Source organism: Megalops cyprinoides, chromosome 16 (assembly GCF_013368585.1).
Source record: "Megalops cyprinoides isolate fMegCyp1 chromosome 16, fMegCyp1.pri, whole genome shotgun sequence".
In the NCBI taxonomy this organism is placed as follows: Eukaryota; Metazoa; Chordata; class Actinopteri; order Elopiformes; family Megalopidae; genus Megalops; species Megalops cyprinoides.
The window spans coordinates 20753141-20776245 of NC_050598.1; the positions used below are offsets into that span (position 1 = coordinate 20753141).

At 48.7% G+C, this 23105-nt stretch overlaps 1 protein-coding gene across 1 annotated transcript in view; it reads left to right on the forward strand.

Moving 5' to 3' along the window:
* The first annotated feature begins 800 nt into the window (after positions 1-800).
* slit3 (slit homolog 3 (Drosophila)) overlaps positions 801-23105 on the forward strand; it is a 143425-nt gene continuing 121120 nt past the window's right edge. Inside the window, exons 1-4 of the mRNA XM_036548026.1 lie at positions 801-1613; positions 10320-10391; positions 12700-12771; positions 15068-15139. Of these exons, the coding sequence (XP_036403919.1) occupies positions 1423-1613; positions 10320-10391; positions 12700-12771; positions 15068-15139 (407 nt within the window). The 5' untranslated portion in view covers positions 801-1422. The remainder of the gene's footprint in view (positions 1614-10319; positions 10392-12699; positions 12772-15067; positions 15140-23105) is intronic.

A 23105-nucleotide genomic window follows, 5' to 3' on the forward strand; every position in this document is an offset into this window, starting at 1 on the left:
TATACACACGAGTAAAGGTTATGTTGTGCGACCTCGAAAGGCGTGGCACTCAGCTTATTGATGTAATATTGCCATTTATAAGCGACGAAAGTTGGTTTATTTGCCGTTGCACTGGTACATTGTTATAATTTAGTACAAACAGTGAGTATCTATAAAGTAATACCAACAAAAGGTTCTTAATCGGGTGATTTTACAAGATTTTATACGATTTCCCACACATCGCAGTGTTGATATTTGCTTGTTTCCATATGGAAACAGGAGACGTTTGGACAAAGAAAAATTCTCACCGCTCTTCTAAATCAGGAGTTCGGCACTACAGTGAAGCTGCCTGGCCGAACCCGTCAAGTATCGGTATGTGCTACAGACTTGTAGTATACAAACGTCAGATGTACAAAGCGTCATATAAACATGATGTTCCAGATATAGTAGGGGACGCTATCCGTCTTACTAAACCTGCTTCTCTCCCTTTCGTGTTGATTAACGCATATAAATTAAACATTTAGCTATGACACGCAATTGGGGTATAACTACGCCAAATTTTCAATTCTGCTGGAACAAATTTAGAACATGAAATGTGATTATTGCATCTTACACTAACAGTGTAATTCAAGTCTCCGCTTACGTTTAGCTGTTAACTCTCCCTCAACGATTATTTTGGAGACGCCAAGGCTCATCGTTCCAAATTGCCAGAAACAAGGGAGATGTAGGGGAGAATTTCTGCCCCCTGAAATTTAATGACATCAGCAGAGTAAGAACCAGTAGGAAACTGGAGCAGTGATTTTAGGGGTTGGAAGTAGGTATGTGAACTCCAGCCTACACACGCGCTCCGCTGAAGTTTTGAGTATGAGTTCTAGTTGCTCAAAATAGTTATCAATGAGAATGGAGCGTTGGGACGACTAATAGCAGGATTTCACCAAAGGACTGAAGGGGATACTTAATTTTGGAACCGTATTCTGTACCGTTATTGCATGATACATTTGAACTTCCTGCACAGGTTTCAGAATTAAAGAGAGCGGATAGAAGTTTGCGCATGAATGGGGGCAATGGATGCCTGGCGTTAGAGCTAATTTTAAAGCACCACGTTTACATCTCAAAATTATTTCGTTGCCTGTCACCGTCTCTGTCTCGGTTATTTTTTCTCCCGGATTCTCTGTCTCAATGGTGCTGAAACAGCAGAACACGACTGGGACCTTGAATGAACGCAACTTTTCGGCAGTCTTTTATAAAGTTACTCAAGTGCGCGAAACTTATTTTATCTGTTTATACGCTTAAACTGCACCCCGGTCAATTTTCGCCTGTGAGTCATCTAACGGACTTAACGGTACCATCAACTTTCTGCTGGATTTTTCTTTTTAAAAACTAGTTTCGACAGTGTTTCTGCTCTTGCAGTTACAAAGGCTGCCTGCAGCCACTGCGGATAGCATGCTGTCGACTGCGCGAGAGAGGTGGACTCCGAGCCACTGCTGGATCTTGGCTCTGATGTGCGGATTGCTCTGTTCCGTGGCCGTGAACGGATGCCCCCATAAATGCAGTTGCTCCGGATCTCATGTGGATTGCCAGGGTCAAGGCTTCAGGACCGTGCCAAAGGGAATCCCGAGGAACGCAGAGAGATTGTAAGTAGCATGTTCACGCTGGCTAAGCGTCTGTCAAAATAGGTGCGAATTTTGCAGCAATAAATGTTTTTCAATGGCGTCATAACAGACTCTGCGTCCGTTTCAAAGCACTAAAATTTGCTTTAACAGTGTTGTTGAATAATTACAGCAAGTTTTGGCAGGTTGTATCTCTTACGCAGTTTTTTTTAAATACCGTAATTTCAAAAACGGTTTGTGACCTGTGTAACACCAAGGCTATAATGCCCGGCACCTGTCCTAATCTCACGGTAGGTTTCCCAGGTGAACGGCACAGATCGGAAGCATGCGAGACAGGCAGAACTTAAATATTCGTTAAAGCGTTTATGAAACCCCACGAGTCTGTACTACTACATCATAAAATTGCATGCACGATATTCCTGAACATGCGAATTTGTACAACATTGTTTTGACATACACATTTGCCACAAGTGTCGGTTAAGACTAATTCTTTCAGAAAACGGCAGCTTCTTTCAGATGCAATGACTGCTTGAATTTAATGTAACTGAAACTTTGCTCTGCGTGACTGTGTGACAAGCCTCGATGTCAGGGAAGTTGCAGGATAATATTGCTATGTTTTCTATATATCAATATCTCTATATTATTACTCCTTTGTCCCATAAAGGAGCTCTAAGTAAAACCAGATTAATCTCTTCACTGAGGTTTGAGCTTGACCACATTCATTAATAATACAGAAAATGATCTAAAAGCTCTGCATGAATTCTTGATAATCACAGCTTTCCTTTACTACTTTGGGGAATTTTGTGCTTCAGTTTCAAGTAATGAACATGTAAAGAAGAGTTTGAAATTGACCTTGAATTAAAATATCACTGCAGAGAGCTAATTAGACATGTACTGTAGACTGAAGACATGATGGTGGGTTGTGTGTGTGTGTGTGTGTGTGGGGTTGGGGGGGGGTTGAAGTACCCCCACATGCCTGCACACCTCCAGAGCTTTGGAAGACCTTGAATTCTTCAGTGGATTAAGGGTTTTAATTTTAATTGCACCTTCTATTTCTTATAAACCTCTCGTCCTTCAAGAACAACAGTGGAGACAAAGACCATAATTGATAGCCTTTGCACTGTCTATGAGTTGAACGTGTTCGGATGTTCACAGTGCGTAAGGTAGATCACGGCACTGACGCCTGTAAGAACGTGCGGATCCGCTGTTGGAGGGACCTTCAGAAACTTGGCTCCGGCGTAACGGAGGAGCGAGAGGGATGTGGTATCAGCGCCTCTCTTTTGCGGTCCTGCTTTTCCTCTCACGAGAAGAAGTGGACCCTTGATTAATCATAACGTGGCATGTTTGTGTGTACCTTGGCGTTGTCAGAGTGAGAACCGCAGGTCCATTTAGAAGGGGGGGGGGGGGGGGGGGGGCTGCGGCCGAGCTCTGAATTCCCCTATCCTGACAGTCCTATCGGCCTCAGCCAAACTAGCTTATGAGTGAAAGGGCTGTGTGAATTGAGCCTTATATGGCCAGGGAAAGGCCCGTAGAGCGCACTGTTTCACCTGTGGAGATTCCGCTCCTTGACGGAGTTGGAGGTGGTCAAATCCAGCTTAACCAAACTACTGTAGGACACGAGGGGTTAAGTAATTGCAGACGCTCTGAAACAACAAATAAATGGTCATTTTCTTTGGAAACGATATGAGAGCGACCGTGTTCAATTTGGCTGGGCAGCCGGATGACTAGAGGGTCCCGTCGAATTTGGGGAAGGCGATCCCAGGGCATATTCGCCCAAAGTAAAATAAATAAGAACCAGTTTAGGACCCTTTAGGAAAAGTGTTTATATTTTTCCAATTCACTTTGTCTAATTTTCCCTCTGTGGCTTCAAGCGGGGCATGGCTAACAGGAGGCAGCCGTGAGACCCCTGCGTGTTTTACTAAACTTTCTCATGTAGTCCGGGAAAGGGGGAATGCATGTGGGGTAATAGGCAGGAAGAGGAGCTGGGAGGAGCTTGTCTGCTTTGCCCAAGGAGCGTTTACTCAAGGATTACTCAGCTCAGGAGCACTCGAGATCTAATTTGCATTCATTTCAGCTGCCGGTGCGTGAGGCTAAACAGCAGCAACCAAGAGGAACTGGGTCCAATTCTCAGGGCTGCAATTTACACCCTGCCAGTGGTCCCATTACACCCTGGGGTGTTGAATTAGCAGAGAGTGTTGAACCCCCTCAGCCCCACCTTTTTCTCTCTTGTTCACTCTCTCTCTCTAGCACAGATGTGCACGCACACATGCTCACACACATTGCAGTGTTTTATGACAGACTCTTTGCACAGCTGTCCTTAGACTTCATACTCAAAGAATGATGTTGGATGATGCTGCCTGCTAGTGCAATGCACCTCCTCTCCTGACTCTTGTCAAGACACTTTTAGAGGGAGAAAACAGCGCCCCCTGTCGGTGACTGATGTTTTACACTGCAGTGGGAAGCTATGTATAGATCACATACATACTTGCACACTCATGTCATCTTTTCACCTTGAAAGGTTTTGGTTGGAAAATGGTTCATTTTTATTGTGATTTCTATTCACAAAATTGATTCAAAGTTTTCCTCTAGTGGCTATAATATGACATAGCTGTGGGATTATGAGCGCATATGTTCCCGCTCACTGGTGGCTAAACATGGCCCGTGCCCAGGTTAACATTCAGACCAGGTGAGCGTCTCGGCATTCTTGCGCGCCAGGTAGCTGCTGGCCCTTGCTGACAGCATCCATTCAGTAGGCGCTGCTGAAAACCACTGGGAAATATCAGCCACCCACTGCCTCCTCAATAATCTTTCCTGGAAAATGTTTTGAGGTGCTTTACTCCAGCCAGGACATCAAAGGCCAGGCCTGGCAGCCTGGAAGTTTGCTTTCTGTTGAGAATTTGTGGGAAAGGAGTCCAAGTCACGAAGGTCCTTGAAGAGGTTATACCAAAAAAGTGGGGACACAGAAGTTAATAATGGTTCCAAGTGTGTGTCATGTTTTAACGCAAGGCTGGCTTTGATAGTCTGTGAGCATGGGGCCGTTTCAGGTTAAGTAGGATCGTTTCGTGTTGTTGAGATTTTGTCACCAAAGCAACACATCAAACGCTCTGATTCCTCCACCAGACCGTCCTTGCTGCTCTCAGTTCTTGTTGAAATCAGCCGGTCATGACACACTGTTTATCCTTGTCTAACAAATATGGACATGATCTCTGTTTTTTGCCTTTTGTTGCGGTGATGTAAGCAGCACAATAGCTCCAAACACTGCATAGTTACTAGCAACCCAGTAAACAATGAGTCCATGCCAGCAACCGGACCCCGCAAGTTTATCAGGATGCTGCCGCAATTGTGATGTCTAGATCCGTGATCATTTTCCCACTCACAGGCAGGATGCCGGGTGGGCTGTATGTCCGCACCGGTCATAAAAGAAAGGCTGTGTGCTTTTTGATCTCGCTGGGATACCGAGCCACTGCTCTGCGTATCGTGCGTGGCCCCGGAGTTTACGAGCTCATGGTGGCTTGAGACAGGAGCTTTTGGGGTCTGGCAGGCCCTCCTGCCTACCTCGCTCAACATTTCGACGGAAGCTTAGCGCGCGTCGGCACACCTCATCAGCTCTCTCTGTGCATGTTCTTGCTGTTCTCTTCCTCCTCTGGCTGTCTGTTGCTTCTGCCGCGTGCTCCCTCGTCCTCCGGACCCGGCTCATTGAAGATGATGACTCCCTGTGCGGCCTCCACGCCGTTCCGCCTTCACGCGGCCGGCACAGCATCGCCGCGTCTCCGTCCTCGTCGGAGGAGTGAGACAGACGCAGTCAGCTCACCGTTTTATCCGCTAAACCATCCTTGACGGCAAATCCTCTGAAAAGGGATTTCTGCTCAGGCAAAAAGAAATATGTGGTAATGAGGATGGCTTTTGAGCCATTATAAGGGGTAGTTTAGCTTTATGTCGCCTTAACTGTCTGTGTGAGCCCTTTTACCCTGTGTTGCAGCTGAAACATGTGTTCCACATGTTATTTAAGGGGTCCTACCAGACACAGGCAGTCTGGCTCCCGCTACAGTCTTTCGGAGGCAGTGTTTGAAAATAAACAAGCCTGAAAGTAAACAGACACAAAGAAAATATGAAATAATCCATTTTTGTCTGGTCTGTTTAGCTTGAAGTGGGTGTCTCTCAGCTGGGAACTCATCCAGACAGTACAGTAATGAAAATATTTGGAAAACAAAGCTCTGTCCTCTCTCTGTGCTCATAAACAGCGGGGCTCTGCTCCAGATTCACTGTCATCTCCGCTTCAAGTCTGTCCCTCGCCTCGGTCTGCCCGCCTGTCTCTGTCAGCATCCTCCAACCGGAGCTAAGATTGTGATAAATAAGCTGCATTATGTTTGGAGACAAAGAGAGCCCCTCCTCGAACGCCGCGCCGTCGCGGTGCGAGTCCCTCCGCGCTCGAGCGCCGCTCATCAGGGGAAAACAGCACGATTTGTGTTCGTTTGGATAAGGAACTTTGCTTAATGAGATTGCGAAAAACAGAACCCTTTCACAGAATGTTGGCTTGAGGGGCCCGTTTGAGCAACAGCCGCGTGCTGACACTGCAGAGTGAAAGCATTGAGAGTTCCGGACTCTCTGCCGGGGGGCTCTAGGATCCAATCCCAGATGGGGTGGTGTTGCTGTTGTCTCAAGCAAAGCACTTTACCTGAATCGCTCTGCATTTATACGCTTCTAGAATGTGTGCAAGTTGTGAATTGTGGCTATTGCTTAATAGACCACATTTCATGCTAAATTACAGTACCAAAAGTTTGGACACACCTACGCATAGAAAGTTTTCCACATTTTAGAATAAGAGTAAAGCTATCAAAACTATGAAATAACACAAAGGGATAAACAAATCAAAACTATCTTATATTTTAGATTCTTCAAAATGGTCAAAAAAATTTTTTTTAAATTAAATTTTTGGGGGGAAAGAAATTGCAACATAGGCATCAACTTCACTATTTATATTTGTCTAAGAAACAAATTTCAAGCATTTAAGCATAAGTCTTTAGATCAAAAGTCTTTGAATGCATGTTTCCTGTTATTTCAATCGGGTGTGTCCAAACATTTGACTGGTACTGTAAGTCAAGAGAGTTTCTCTGCAGTGGTGAGGCCGCTGATGTGCCACAGGCCGTCAGAGTGGCAGGGCCCCTGCACCAAGAAGCAACACAGCGTCACGGAGCACTTTACCCTCACTGGTGCATGTTGCACACATGCACACTTCACCGGCCTCGCCGGCGTGTGGGAGATGAAAGCGGCGCGGGCGATATTTTATTCCACAGGCGCGTGGTCTGGTAATAAACGCCGTCATTTGATCTCGATGGAGCGCAAATGAAGCAGGGTTCCTTGCAGGAAGTAACACGGCGAGTCGGGGAATAATGGGCGTGATATGCTGGGAAAAAGCAGTGATCCAGGCCAGCTTTTCCCCCCTCTAGATGCAGCCTATATCCAGATAAGAGTCTTGTGAAAACATTGCATCAGTCCTACACCACGGGCTAAGCCTTCTCGCCTGTGGCATGTGCGTTTAATCAGATATGCTCGTTATAAGGGACATCCTGTTTTACAGAAAGAGCAAAGAGGGGGATGGAGAGGAATTACCTGAAATATGTAAGCAGGAAATCAATAGTCAAATATCATAAAGAACAAATAGCCATCTGTTAGGCAAGGTTTAGCTGCTCTGAGAAACGTATAAGACAACATCACTCTTTCAGATGATATGGATAGATCCTAAATTAGTGGTCCAGTCTGAAGAAATATGATCACATCTCCCTTGCTATATTTGAGTCAAGACTGAATGGTTGTTGTCATTTATTCTTCTTAATAATAAAAAAAAATGGTATGGACGGAAACCATTTATTTCTTTTGTAAACGAAAGAGCCTCTTACATACTATAGGGTTTGGAACATAATAGGGCTTCATTCAAGAAGCTGGGCAGCAGGTGAACCGAATGAGTATGTTGAAATATTGCCTCAAGATTAAATCACTCAATGGACCGGATTTCTCAATGGGCAGAAAAAAACCCCTACCTTTCCTAAATAGTCCAAGCTTCAGAGGACAAACTCAATTAAGATTCCAAACACCATTCTGAGGCTTTGAAAAGGAAATGGAGCATACCTATCTGTTCCACAAGACCAGACGTTTTTTCTTTTTTCTTTTTTTTAGCTTGTAAAAAAAAAACCCCAGGAGATTAAAAACAAGAAAAGCATTGTAAAGGGAAGCATCAAGTGGAGGAAACTTTTCCTGAACACAATTCACTTTTTCATGATTTCACCTTGTCAGGGAGCTTTTGCGTCCTGAAGTTCTCCGAGTATATGTTTTAAATGTATGTCCTACAACCTTCATTAGAGCAAGCTAAGGAGAGAGTGCCTGTTTTTGGTGTGCTGTACCTGTGAAGTGCTGCTCTGAGAAATTTGGCCAGAGAGCCAGTGGGAGAGGTCTGTAGGTTTATTTGTTGGGCTAGTTGGTTTAGCAGTTTAAAGTGCTGTTTGCCTTGTGGGAATACAGGCTGCTATGTGAATGGAGACTTAGCCCGGGGAGGGGGGGTTTTGGGGGGGGGGGGGGGGGCATGTTGAGCTTTCATCACCTGCTGTTTGGATTGACATTTTATCCTTTGCATTGGTGAAAACTAAGGCTTCTGGGATAGGCTTCCCCACCCCACCCCTTGCATTGTCACAGCATGGCTTCCACAGTTTGTTATAATTCAGTTGTTTGGATAGCAGATCGTGCTGTGATCCCTGGAGTGCCACGTGTATGTTGTCATTTGGTGTATAAATACAGAAACTGTGCGGGAACCACAAAACGGCGGTTCACAGGTTACTGAAGTGGCCCAGGAAAAACAAAGAAACGTACAGATGGAGTAACCTATGATTGCATTTTCACCCTTTCCTCTTGCACTAATGTGTGCTAAGGTGTTAATGATTCTTCATGTTAACAAAAAATACAATAAAACTTTAAAAACCCTGTCAAAGGTTGCTACATATTGCATTTTTACTCCAGTTTAGCTCCAAGCAATGGCAAAGACCAGCACTGATGCTTGCCTAAGCCAGAAAAAATCACAGCACAAATCAAGAATGCTGGAGTGGTTACCTTATATGCTTGAACTATGGGCCCAGGAGAATTCTGAATTCTGTGGTACTCTTTCATGGAAGCATAATCACAGTTCCCATGTCCTTTACTGGCAGCACTAAACTAAATGGTATTGCCTCCTACAAGCCCTCTGTGCAAGAGACATCCTGATGGACCTGAGTTCAGGATTTTGGGAGAGCAGTTTGCTTCACGTGTACTCACTGTACACATGGTTTTTGAGGTTCACTGCAGAAAATTAGGCAGATGATGGACAAGAGTCTGTCAGGACTGAACTCCAAATAGATTAAGAGAGAGTTGCAGAGAAAGGCGGAGAAGGAGATCAGGAGAGATGGAGGCAGAATGGAGAATAGAGGGGAAGGATAGAGAGCAGCGGGGGGCGAGGGTGACAGAGTCAGAGTCTCAGTGCTTGTCCCCTCACAGTCCACAATATGGCTCCCATTATAGATTTTGATGTGCCTTCTGCAGTGTTGGGGAAGCCTTTTGAAATCCTATATGCCTTTAAATCAGATTTATAAATGTTTATGTACATTATGAGAAACACACACAGAGCCCCGCTGCTGTCAGGAGATCAAACTGTGTGTGTGTGTGTGTGTGTGTGTGTGTGTGTGTGTGTGTGTGTGTCGGGAGTGGAGAGTGAATGTGTGCATGAGTGTATATGTGCACACACATCCACTTGTTATGTAAGCAGGTGTGTGTCTGTGTGTGTGTGTGTGTGTGTGTGTGTGTGTGTGCATATGCGCATGTGTGCGTGTGAGAGCGTGTGTGTATTCTTAAAGCTCCCAAAATGGCAGCACATCAACAAATTGCATCTACAGCCGGAAGGTATCAGAACATATAAGATGCAGTGCAGCACTGCCCCCTCTCTGTATATATTCTGAGAGGCAGTTAAAACAGATACAATGACAATTGAAAAACAAGATAAGCTTTTGGCTCTGAAATAAAAACGTTCCCTTATTTTGCAAAACGAAAAAAAAAAAGTCTAATCAGATGCAATTGAAGTAGGCTCCCACAATCAGAAATGACTGCATAATTGCCCTTTCTCACGCTCCAGCTATGTCCTACATTTTACATGGCCTGTAGCTCCCTCCACAATGTGGAGTGAATTACACGCTGGTGCGGTGCAGCGGGTTCCGGTACCGCGGGCGAGGCGTGTGGATTTACATGGGTGGACACGCACGCAGGTGAAGCCGTGCCCTGTACCTGCAGCGCCAGAGTGTCAGGCGAAATGTGGGACCACTCAGACTGGGCTGGGAGGGCCAGCTCCGAAACAGCCGCCCCCAGCAGCACAGGTGGGGTGGAGGGCGAGGGCTGGGCTGAGCACCCCACACACACACACCCCCCACCCCACCCCAACACAAACTCGGGTAATTCTCCGCATCGTGCTTCTAATGCTGTCCGGCAGAGGCCCACTTCCAGCAGGGATGCAGACTCTGTTTGTGCTGTGGCCAGGGCAAGTTTTTATCAGTCCCGCTGCTTACAGTGCTGGACGGAGAACTGAGGGACAAAGATTGACTTCTGAGTGATGGATAAACCCTTTAACATATTCCTCTTTCCCTCTCTCCCCCTCTTTCTCCATCTCCCTCTCTCTCTACCTCATCCTCCTTTGCTCTCTTTCTTTCATCTCTTTTACAGGGACTTGGACAGGAATAACATCACTCGGATCACCAAAGTGGACTTCTCCGGCATCAAGAACCTACGAGTTCTGTAAGCACACTTGTCTGTCTGTCTCATTAGAACATCTGAATGCAGAACATGACCTGCCAGGGTACTGTCCCATCTCCTTCACTGTAACTGCTGTCATTGTAAACAGTGCGAAGCACTCAAGCAATGCTAACAATGAACTTTTTTTATTGACATTTGGTTGAAGGCGTTTTTGTTAGGAAAATCGAGTGCATTTTTGCCATTGTCCTGTGTGCAGGGAAGTGTGTAAGGCTCCTGGAAAACCCAGTGTTTACTTGTCCCCTTTTCACACGGCTTGAGCGGAAGGAGTGTAGGAAGTGTGTATGATGGTAATCATGACTTTCCTCGCACTGTTTACCTCCCGAATAAGGGGCTCTAAAAGGCTGCCTCCGTGATAAAAATAAACACTTTTAAAGCAAGTGCCCAAAGAGCTTAACTAGCGCCGTCCCTGCTGCACCGCCGTCAGCTGCCTGTTTAATGTGCTTTATGATTAACGCCAGTGAAACCTCCCTACCCAAAACCATCTGTCGGGTCCAGGCGAACTGGAGAGAAAGATCCCCTTGAGCAGACGGGCTTATCAGTGTGGGGGAGGCAGGTCAGGGGATCTCTCCGGAATCCCCCCCCCAACCTTACACTGTGGAATACCCCCCTTGGAGCGCAGCCCGCCTGCCATTAGCTATTTGATCAATCCCATTTGGTCTCCTCCCCCTGGGAGGGGCCATAATGCCGTCCCGATGGAGGCAGCCTAGCCCTGAGACGGTCTGCTGAGTTAAAAGCGAATGAAAGGCTTCTCAAAGCGGCGCCACGTTTGATACTTTCTCCGCCCGTCCTTTTTTCTTTTACATCCCTTGAAGGCATTTTTGGCACTGTTGGCCAGCACCTCATAAAAGAGGTGTGTATGTTTCCCATTTGGTTAATTGAGGGCCTAAAACCATTAGCTAAAGCTGCGCGCTTCATTGTTGTTATTATATTGCTGCATATACTCCCTCCATCTGGTGGATATTGAACATGATTAGTTTTAATGCAATAAATAAACTACCCCCAGGCTGAGCCTTCATTTGTTGGAATCGGACAGATTGTTATTTGCCCTCACATCCATATCAGATTGCAGGTATAGGATGTGGGCTTTACCAACAGAGTTTATTCTGGGATGAACTTTGTGGTCTTAGCCTGGTTGCAGCCCAAGCCAACTGAATATGTGGGCTCTTGGCTTCAGGCTGGGCTGGAACCCTGCAGTGTTCACAGAATGCCTCCAAAAGCCTGTCTCTGTGAAGCCAACAGTGTCATCTCCCCCTGACAAAATAATATGACAAAAAACAAGGATTAATGGCTGTAGAGCAGTCACATATATAAACATTTGCTTTAAAGGCAATTTATAACAGATTCCCTCTCTGCCAAGCTGGATTTCCACATGAGAAGGATGTCGGATATTTTTGTCGCATGTTTTTGTCCAGTTTTTTTTTCCCCTCTTTTTTTTCTTGGCTTCTCTTATCAAGCACTGCGTACATTTGGGCTGCTTCAGGTCCATGTGCTTTTCATATACATCTCTCTGCATTGGCCGTAACGTAAAAAGACAAAAATCCAAACAAAACACATCTATAGATATGTACTCCCTGCTTAATGCATCTGGAATACTTTAGGGGTCTTGAAAGAGGACATGGTGTGGGGAGTGGAGGGCAGGGCAGCAATCAGTGGCAGAGACCTCCCAGTGAGGTGCTGTACAAGGGCATGCAGTGCCATGCAGGGGTAAGGCAGGCATTCAACCTCCAGGCTGCATTCAAGCTTTAATGTTAGGTTAGTACTGCATTAACCTTCAGTAGCAGGCTGCTGAACATTATGTGTCTACCAGGATTAGTCCAGTATTCGCTAATGTCAGTTTTCAATCAGAAGAGGGGCTTTTTTTTTCCAGAGAGTTTCACAACGTTTCAACAGAGCAAGCTCTGATGTGGTTAGGCCTGAGATCACTCCTAGAGCACTGTGGGAAGGCAGAGTCCACCAGCCAATTGTACCTTTTCTGAGTTCTTGCTCATGCCGAGCACACAGTGTGCAGTTCTTGAAAGTTGTAAGCGGGTGCACCGAAAGTGAACCTGACACACCGCACACAGGAACTGGCTGCTGCAGAATGGTCAGAGTCTGGGCTAAGAAACCTTACAGTCGTGAGATCGGGGACTGCAGTGCCACCTCAAGCTGAATACTCAGCCTTCTGCGCAAGATCGCGCCGTGTGTTCTAGCTTTAGACTGTTACAGAAGTGTGTTGATGCTCAAATTGCTGTATTTGTCAGTTAACGAGTCCCCCCCCCTCCCCCTCCCCCTCCCCCTCCCCTCCCCACAGGCATCTGGAGGACAATCAGATCAGCGTAATTGAGAGGGGGGCGTTCCAGGATCTGAAACAGCTGGAGAGACTGTGAGTATCCCTGCATGAACTCCCGCTGGGCGGCCCCATCCCCGGCCCCACCCCTCTCCCCATCCCCGCTCCTCTACCCTCGACCCGCTCTTCCGTGCCGCCCGCGGGCGCCGGCACACCATCACAACTGTCCCGTGTCGCCCCGCCACCATCCCAGCCGGCCCTTTTTCGCTGTTTGTTTGTCCGTGCGCGCGCCTGTTTATGCTCCCCTGCTGGCGTTTGAAATGTTGCATGCGCCGTTCGAACTCCGCCTGCTCCCAGAGCGTAATTTTCCGCTGTTGTCTGCGAGGGAAACCGCGCGCTTGGCTCGCTCGGGAGGCCTGCGGAGGCAGTCTGAGAGAGAGAAGCCCACAGGGAGCAAAGGCACACATGACGCCCGGTGTCCCAGGGCATTTAAAAAGGCCTTACAAGGCCGAGACGGAGTCTCTCCTCCCAGGTGGAAGTGGCTGACATGGCAAAGAGAGGGGAGCCCTTAGGTTGTCAGGTGCTCTGCTCTGGGGTTTGTTTTCCTCCGGGGTGTGAATCTTGGCGCTCCATTGTGAAGCTGCCCAGATGAGCACACAGCGAACCAGGCGGAGCAGGAAGGCAGACTGACACCATGATTCCAAGTTCATGGGTAGTCTGGTCAGCAAGTGCCTGTGTGCGTATGTATGTGTGTGCGTGTGCCTGCGTCTTCATTTGTATGCATCTGCGTGTGTATTTGTGTGTATGTGTATGCAAGTGTGTGTGTGTGTGTGTGTGTGCACATTCTCAGTAGCCCTGCAAATAAACAAGGGACATTCCAGTCAGCCTGCCCCGTGGCCTGTCCTCTCCCAGAGTGACTTCCAGCCCGCTGGTCTCCACCCTGGCAGCGAAAGCACTTCCTGCCACGAGCACTTTCCCATCGCAGACGGGCGTTCACCTGGCTGCCTCTGCACCGAACCCTGCTCGTCACACGCTTCTGGAATTTCACAGCGTTCCATCCCGACCCCCCCCCACCTGCCTCGTCCCCCCCCCGTGAGCCCACCCTGTGTGAACCCTGGTGCTGTGTGTGCACTGACACACTGTCTCTGTTGGCTGGAGGCTGTGTGTGACTTTGAGAGGCAGCTCGCCGTTTGGACAGCAGTAGCATGTCTGTGCAAACATATAGCCCTGGCTTTACGACATCTCTTTTGGGATGTTAGCATAGGGATGCCACCCTAACAAGGAAACCAGGAGGGTGTTGGGCGGGTATTTTTTTTCTGGTCAAGTTCATGTTATTCTGTTTCTTCTTGGCCTTATCGCCATTTCCCATTTAAGGTGGGAGGATTTTAGCATGAGAGCACCCTTGGAATGCATGGGACAGAGGCTCTGAATGAGGGACCTCTGTGCATGGAGGTTAAGTGGTGAGAATCTCAGATAAAGCAGTTTCCATTTTCTTGGGTCATAGGTGTTTTTGGATCAAAGTCTGCATTCAAACACATTTACGAGCCCTTTATTGCCAGCGGGCAGCACACAGCCAGATAGGGATGGAGAAGGCCTCTTGAGAGGATGCACGCATGTGTGTGTGTGTGTGTGTGTGTGTGAGACAGTCTTTGAACCATCACAGTCCAGCTGTCTCTCAGTACCAGTGTGTTTGCTGTTCAGGTCAGGTCAGGAGTGGAAACCTCAGCTGTACGATGTTGTGACAGTCAATGATGTAACCTCTGTGTTTGGGGGCTAAGGATGTGTGTACAGGTAGAGTATATGGATTGGGAGGAGGGGGATCACATGGCACTCCAGACTCCTCCACATACCAAAGGTCTGCTCTCCTAACCCCTTGTCCCCACTGTGCCCTCATTCTTAGATTAAAACCACCCTCATGTGATAAGGCCCGTCTAAGGAAACCCTTCGCTGTCAGTTTTTGAAAGCTCATCAGGGTGATAATGGCTTTTAAAGACATTATGAGCAGATAACCTATGCCACGTTCCCGGGAAGCGTCTCAGTTCATGATAAACCACAGCATAGATGTGAACTCTCGACCCTGACACGGTGCCATTTGCCCGTTCCAGTTTCCCTGTGCCATGGCCAAAGCCACATAGTTGGCCTCTGCGATGTGAAGGGTTGATTTGGCTTCCTTTATCTTGTTTGTTTGTCTACTACCCAGCATCAATCTTTGTGTCCAGCACACACAGATGTACTGACTCACATTTGAAAGTTATTTTACATGCGTGAAGCTGTGTTAAAGTGAAGCAATGGTCATGGATCTCGCTCAATCCTCTCTCTCTCTCTCTCTCTCTCTCTCTCTCTCTCTCTCTCTCTCTCTCTCTCTCTCTCTCTCTGTTTTTCTGCTCCATAGCCGTCTGAACCGGAACAAGCTGCAGGTTCTCCCAGAGCTGCTGTTCCAGTCCACACCCAAGCTGGGCCGCCTGTAAGTACCGCTTCCCTTTGATATCTGACCCCCGGAGAACATCACAGCCAGCTTCCCACTGTTTTCATTTCCATCACTGTCCTGGGAGGAGTTTGCCCAAATATTTTGCTTCCCAAAACGGTTTACAGAGGATGCTCTCAGCACCATGAGATCTGGGATGTCCTTGTTTCTGTGGATGTGAGGTTTTTGTTTGGGTTTGCGGTCCCCACTGAGCGTTGGGTGACACAGACAGACGACGTGCCGCGGTGTATGAGGTGAAGGTGTGTTTTCCTTGGACATTGTGTAATTTTTATTCCCGAATATCGTTTTCCCCGAGCCCTTTGAATCACACGCCAGGTTGTACCATGCTTGTTCCTGCTTGCTGTTGGAGAAGACTGTTTTCTGAATTTATGGCCCACAGAGAAGGAAGCTTGTTCAGGTTAGCTGAGGGTGGAAGCATGGATTAGGTTTAGAAGTGTTGACTTAGCGGATCTCTCAGCAAGATTTAAAATACATGACACAGGGCAGTGTTGGGGTTTTAAACTAGTAACTTTGCATTTTTTTTGGTGAATGTTTCATGAAACAAAGGGAGTTTAACCGCCTGGCTTCAGAACAGCAGTTTCAAATTGTCTGTGTTCCCCTCAGTTTCTAACTCATGCATGGAAGAATTGATTTCCTCATCATTCATACTGAAGCGCATAATTTGCCCCGATGGCTGATTCATCTCCGTTGACAGGGATCGCAGTTCTGTTTACCTAAATGGGACTGCTTTCACATCAGCTGTGGGGAAGAGAGCTGACTTTCATCATCCAGTGTGCGCTATCGGTGGCTGTTCAGAAACACTTGTTGGAAATGACAGCTTCATTTCCTCTCCTCCTCATATGGTTCCATAAAAGCATTATTGGCAGTGCTTTTGTTATTTATCAGGTTATTAAGAATTTTACATCCAGTCAGATTCCAAAGAGGAAGAAACCCCCCATAAATCGTGCTGAATTCTTTGTCCGCTGACGTTCGCCTAATCTAAACTGGACGAGCTTTAATGAAGGTTCTCCAAAACCTTGCCGGGGAGTAAGGGTGGTTTATGGGTGGGTTCGTAACCTTGCCTTGTCACAGTTTGTTATGCGCTGTGATGTTAGTGCGATATGAGTGGCCTCGCCCTTAACCCTGATATAAAAAAAAAACCCAGGTCCAGCCAGCTGGAGTAACCATACGAACCGTGTCAGACACCAACAGGGTTGTTGAGTGTGTGGCTACCCTCGGCTGGCCAGAAACATGGGGAACATTCAGAAAGGGTCAGACAAAGGTAAAAAACAAACTGGGTTTTTTTAGCTGAGCAGATGAATGAGAAAGAAAAAAGAGAAGAAAGGAAAGGCAGGGGACATTGATGTGAGTGTGACAGAGCGTGAATGGATGACTCGCGCAGGCTTAGCTGTGGGATGTGACAGACTAGCACCCTCACTCACATACATAAGTGTGGACAGACAGTGGTTCTTGCAGGCGTGGGTCTTTGCTAAATGATGCCTATAATGTTGTTGCATGTGTGTGAGTTTTTGCTTGTGTGTGTCCGTGTGTGTGCTCAGTGGTCCTGCTGCTGTTCTGCTGGCAGCTCTGGTGGGACGGTGATGAGGCTGTGCTCTCTGAGCTGCTGGGCCGCTTGCTCGGGTGTTTGTGGTCGGAGCTCTCCCTGCAGCCCTGCTCTGCCTGGAAGGAATGTGGTTAGAGTTACAGGCTCTGGACTGCCGCTCTGCTGTAAATCGCCAGCCCTGTGTGGGCCAAGGAGTCTGCTTCTCTCCACACTCCCTATCAATAAAAGGATTTGGACATTCTCTCTCTCTTTCTCTCTCTCTCTCTCTCTCTCTCTCCCTTTCTCTCTCTCTCTCGTCCTCAACCCTTCCTCCTCACAATCTCCCAAGCCATGGGTAATGGAAAACAAATGAAGAATTAGAAGACAAGCATGAAAATGCCAGCTCCTATTTATTAATGGTTGCTGTGAGTGGGCCCCCATATTAACTCCAGGTCCCATTTGTCGTCCGGCCCCCATGCTCCAGAGTGTGCCTGAATGCGGCATATTTCAGTCAGCGATACCCATGGGACCAAGCCTCACCGGGCCATTAAAAGGAGCTCAGGTTGCATGTGATTGGTCCATAACAGGGGAGATGGGGGGCATAATGCACACTGTTGTCTTATCCCCCGAGTCAATTGTGAGCCTTCTCTTTAATCTGGCTGTAATTATCTTTACAGAGCAGTTAGCCTGTCGGAATGTAATGACCGGAGCGGTAATGACTGCACCTCATAGCTAGCGATTGATTCCGCCAGAAGTTGTCCGATGCTCATTCGGTGCAAACGCTGGAGGGGGGCCAGGATTCATTACGGCTGTTTGCTCCTCCGAAGGAAGCTATTGCAAGCCCCACTGTTGTTTTCTTTCCTGTCAGGAACAGCTCCTTTATTTTACTCTCTCCTGGCCCTGGCCGGCTTTGTTTTGTTCTTCATGGCACTTTTTATTTATGAGAAACAGATTCCCCCCCACCCATGCGCCTGTCGGGCCCCCATGTGTGTGCAGCCGTCTCTGCCTGTTAGAATCAGAACCAGGCGAAGATTCACCCGCCTTGCATTCTGGCCTGCAAGTCCAACCCCACTGAACCCCCCCCCCGCCTTTCCATCAGCCACCCTCAGCACGTAAACCTGCACAGCAGCATGTGATGCAGGCGCGTCACGCGTTCCGGCGAATCAGCGTTTCGCCGAGCAGCGAGTGGCCCGCGCGGCTGCATGCTCTCCCTGACCGCAGCTCTCCGCCTGCTCATGATCGCTGACTAATAAGTCAATATGTCCCCGGCGCACAAAACCATCGACCCCTGGCACAGAGCGCAGAGGACAGGCCTGTGATTGTTTTCAGAGAAATAAAAGCCTCGGCGGACGCGGCCAAGTCGCTTCCAAAATAGGGCTGCGTTCAGTGCACTTTCAAGGGCCAGACAGCTTTGTGATTTACTCCAAAGACATATTTAGATAAATACAAGCTACAAAGACTTCGGAGCTGGAAAAATAGCCAAAGGGAAGATGCAAAAAATAAGGCATGAACCCATCTTAAAAATCATGACTCTTTTTTTTTGTTCCTAGAATAGCAAACACACATACTTATATGCAGACGGTGCACTGAAAAGATTCCCTGTGAGGTGGGGGAGGAATTTTGGGACATGCTTTCCTGCTGACTAAGTTCACATAGCAATACCTAATATTCCTTATTACATGCCAACAGGAGATCTGTCAATTAGTGAGTCTCTCCCCTCCTGGGAGTGTGAGCTGGAGGGGGTAGTTACACTTGTCAAACACCGGGAAATTCGGGAAAGAAAGGCCATCGCCGCATTTTTCAGCCCGGCCAAACGGAACGCCTATCTGGGCTGTTGTTTGTGTGTGTCGGTATTGTTTTCTGCTGACAGGAGAGAACAGATAAATAAACACAATTTGCGCTCTCCAAAAGCTTGTCCGACGCGGCATCGCCTCACCTCAGCGTTTATCGACCCGAGGAGAGGACGGTTGGTGTATGCAGATGTTGCCTGGCGGCCACGATTACCGACTCTTAGATGCAGTAACACCTCTCCCTGTGCTTAGTAGCTGAAGGGGAAATGCGCTGGCAGAGGTTAGTGCAACCTTTATAGCGCACAGGATTTAGCATTTATATGTATGCCGTGTGTGCCGAAATAGCGCAATTCATGTGGTAGCAATTTTACCTTCCAAATAAAGGTAAAAAGAACACGCCATTGGAGTAGCTTTTAACCCTCTGCTTCAAGTGTGGTAAATATGTTTTCCATCTCCATATTTTGCAGTTAGCCATGGGCTATGGCTGTGCTGTGGTGCGGGTTGCAGACTGGTGTCATGGTTCCTCACTATTAGAGAAACCAGAATTTATTAGTATTTTTCATTTACATAATTTATACCTGTGTGTTTAGGTTAGTAAAACTAGTATGTGTTGCAAGTACACATATATTCTAACACTTTAGATTAGATACATTTCAACTACAAATAACTCACTGGGTTGTTAAAGCAAAGACAGCCATTTGGATTGCTTTTATTCTCAGTAGTTTTCATTCTGCTTCATATGACCACTTACTTAAGCTTTCAGTGATCCCTCAGTGTGGGCGGCCATCTCCGCTTCGTGTGTCAGAAGAGAGGCAAGGGAAAGCTGCCCTAGCAAGCGTGCGCTCCCTCTCGTATCAATCGATCTGTCTGCAGATCTCCCAGAATCCCCCTCTCCAGGAGTGGGGCGACGAGGCGGAGACCCTGATTTATTCAGCCGGCCGGAGGGCCGCTGGCGCAGCGCTGGAAGGCGGCGGGAGCTCTTTTGCGGTTATTTACAGGGGCGGCAGCGAGCGTAAATCTCCGTCGAAGTGTGGGGCCTGCCGAGACGCAGCTTCCTCGCACCGCATGCCGCCCGCTGCTGCCGCGCCAGAGCCGGCGGCCTGCATGGGAAACATTACCGCCGGCCCTGTCGCTCGCCTGAGTCACCGCCAGCCGTCTCGCTGGGGACACTTCCTGTCTGCAGACATGTGCGGGGAGCGAGAGAGCGCACCGCCGTCTCACGGATCACCAGCAGCCCCGGCGCTGGGGACGGTGATTTATTCTGTTTTGGCAAAGTCTGATTGTTACAAATTAACCCGACAATCGTTATCGCGGTCGTAATTGCATACCCAGATGTCTGTCTGTAATGCTCAGACACACACACACATGTGCACGCGCACACACACAAACACATCTAATAATGGGTTGTAACAGCGCCTTGGCTGGGCGGAGCCCCATAGTGGGGAGGCGGGATGTGAGAACCCGTGTAATTTTGGAGTGAGGAGTTCACAGAGAGAGGGAGCCGCGTTTTATTGTGTGTGGGTCAGCGAGGATGCGTTTTACTGTTTTCCTGGCTGGGAGTGCTGCGCTGTGCAGCCGATCATATCCTGCGGTCTGGGGCTGTCTGTGTGTGCAGGCAGTCCTCTTTTCACTAACACTCTCTCTCGCTCTCTCTCTCTCTCGCCCTCCCCCACTAACACACTCTCTCTCTCGCAATCCCCCTTTCACTAATACTCTCTCTCGTGCTCTCTTCCCTACTCTTTACTCTGTAGGTAGCCAGTTAGCTCATAACAGTCTCATTGCATTGCTATAACATTGTGAAAATGTTATTTTTTGGGCAGCATTGAGGTGAGAGTGGCATTCTTTACAGAGCTAGGGAGATCCTCTCTGTTTAAAGCCCCCCCCCCCCCACCCCACCCCAGGGTATTACACTGCATCACAGTACATTAAAGGTGCCATGTAAATGGAAATGGCTGCAAATGCCTACGATCCATTATCGGATTACTTCCACCACCGAGACAGCACAAGGGCCTCCTCTTGCTATGTGGTGGCATGGCAACGGGTCGCTTAATGAGAAAGGTGAAGTATAAAAACAAGCCTCGTACGCTAAAGGAGAGCCGCGAAAAAAGCCTGCCGCCCCGAATCGGGTGCGAATGATTGTAAGCCTCATAATGAGTTCCCAGCACTTCGGACTCATCCAGACAGAAGTCTGTGTTCCCCGGAGAGCACAGCGGGGTGCCGGCTGGACACTGCCCAAAGCGGTCAGAGCGGAGGCACCCGGGCGAGCGCACCCGGGCGAGCGAACTCCTCTGCCACAGTATCCCGGGTGAACGAGGAGGGCGGGAGGCCTAATGCGCTCTGCTGATTGAGGGCGCCTGTAATTTGGGAAACAGTTCAGGCCATTATGCGCAGGGGTGTTTATCACAGGTGGTTCCCATGGCGACCAGGGGAGATAATAATTGGATTCAAATGGGCTGAACTGCTTGCACATGTTCCAAAAGGGCAGGGCCCATTTCTCTCTCTCTCTCTCCCTCTCTCTCTATCTCTCACCCTCTCTCTCTTTCTCTCTCTCTCTCTCTCTCTCACTCTCTCTCTCTCTCTCTCCCTCTCTCTCTCTCTCTCTCCCTCTCTCTTGCTTTCTCTCTCTCTCTCACTCTGTTCTTTTCTGGTCAGTTAATTGCACAAGGTACCTGATTAGCGCTGAGGGAGGAAGCGGAGCCGTTTCGCTTTACTGTTTTTAATTGATGAGCAGGCCAGCAGGGACGTGGTGGGGGGTACCCCTCAGCCTGAGACGCAGACATCGTTTGGCCGCAGGGGGACGGAGGGTCTGGAGCTGAGGCACTCCAGCGCCCCAGACTGAGAGAGCAGAGAGCACCGCGTCAGCATGAGAATTGACACCAGAGATTAGGGCTGTCCGCAGGCATAAAAGAAGCCAAAAGCAACATTGCTCTTTATAGATCCTGAACATGCATGCTTGACTAGACTTAAACATGTTTTCCATAAATACAGCGTGCATTTAAGCCACTTGAAAACATATATATTTATACACGCATTTACTCGAGGCGTCCAGGCAGGGAGGGCAGGATGGAACATAATATTGAGGTGAAACACAAAACCAGCCCCCCCCGTTCTGTGAGGAGTGCGGCGGAGGCACTGAGGGGCAGTACGGGGATCGCGAATGTTAGCGCTTTGAGTCATGTACAGGGGCTGCCGTGTTGTTTGGATTTGGAATTCCTTCGCCGCGGTTACTGTATGCTGGCGGGTCTATGCCCGGTCCTGCAGGCTGCGACCTTACTGGAACCGGCGGCGGAACGGCCTCCGCTGTTTATTTGCGCAGAGCGTGAACCGAGCGGCGGGAGATCCGAGGAATGCGTTCCGCGGATGAAACGCGCATCCAGGAAGGGAGGGGGGGGTTTAGAAAATAAACAGAGCAACTTTAAACTTTGCCAGCGCTCCTCACCTCTGGGCTTCGCCCCCGCAGCCAGCGCCGATGCCCTTCACACCGGGCTGATAAAGAATTCTGACAAGCCAGCACATTTTGCGGAGCGGCGCTATGTTTACAGGAACATCTGAATGTGCGCTCTGCAAACGGCCTTCCTGGCAGCCCTGTCAGTTTGTCAGGCGCTCGGTATGCACGCGCCCGCGCCCAGACGGATTTCTCCCTCGCGCAGAAGCGTCGGCCGGCCGCTCCGTTCGCAGTCCGCAGGGCTTGTGACTCGCATTCCTGTGGTCGGGACCAGCTCCTGCTCCGGCATTGTTGCATCACCTTGTAAGGGCTCTCTGGCGGCTCCGGGCCAGATGCCACCGCACAGCGGGAAGCGAGGCCGCGCTCCGTTGCTCTGGGTGGTTAGTCACTGACCCGGGTGCCTCAGAGGGCACTGGTGGTCGCGCTCCCATTACAGCATGCTGGGGGGGGGGTTGGGGGGGGTCGCGCGGAGTGAGTGCTGCAGGGCTGGTTGGACTGTGCGCCATGGTCAGTTTACGAGACAGCGGCCTGCTGTTGCGGGCTCCCTCTGTGGACGCCGGGGATTCGCAGCACTTTCATTACCAAAACAATTGTCATTCTGCTAATTACAGAGCTTTTATGAGATCTGAAATAAGCAGCATGCTTCGTGCTCTCTGAACACTATTGGATGGGTGGGAAAGTCGTGGCGTGTAACATAAAACAGATTTCTGTGCTGTTTCTTTGTGTCTGCTTCTCCTTTTCATCACCCCGTGTGTCTTCAAAAGGGGAGTTCATTGATTCCAGCGTCCATTATTCATTACCAGTGATCGCAGAGTTGTTTGTCTATGAACCGGGTGGCTGTTTGGCTGAGCTCGGGTAATTGGCGAGTGGGTTATAATGTATCGAAAGGCAGCGCCGTCCTTTGACAGTGCGCGTGTTGAATATGCATGCCCCCATTTCTATAGAAACGGCCTTCATGAGAACTCTGATGCTTCTTGGAAATAACAAGCTCGGCGTTTGTACGTGGGTAATATTCTGGTGTATGCATGCTGTGCCTCAGAACCCCAGAGGCCTCTGGGGTGGAGAGATGTGTGTGTACGTGCATGTTGGCACATGTGCGGGGATGTGTGTGTGTTACACACACGCATGTGTATGACTCTGAGCACAGAGTGTCTGAGGGGAGGGGGGCGCATGCGTGTGGGTGGGCTC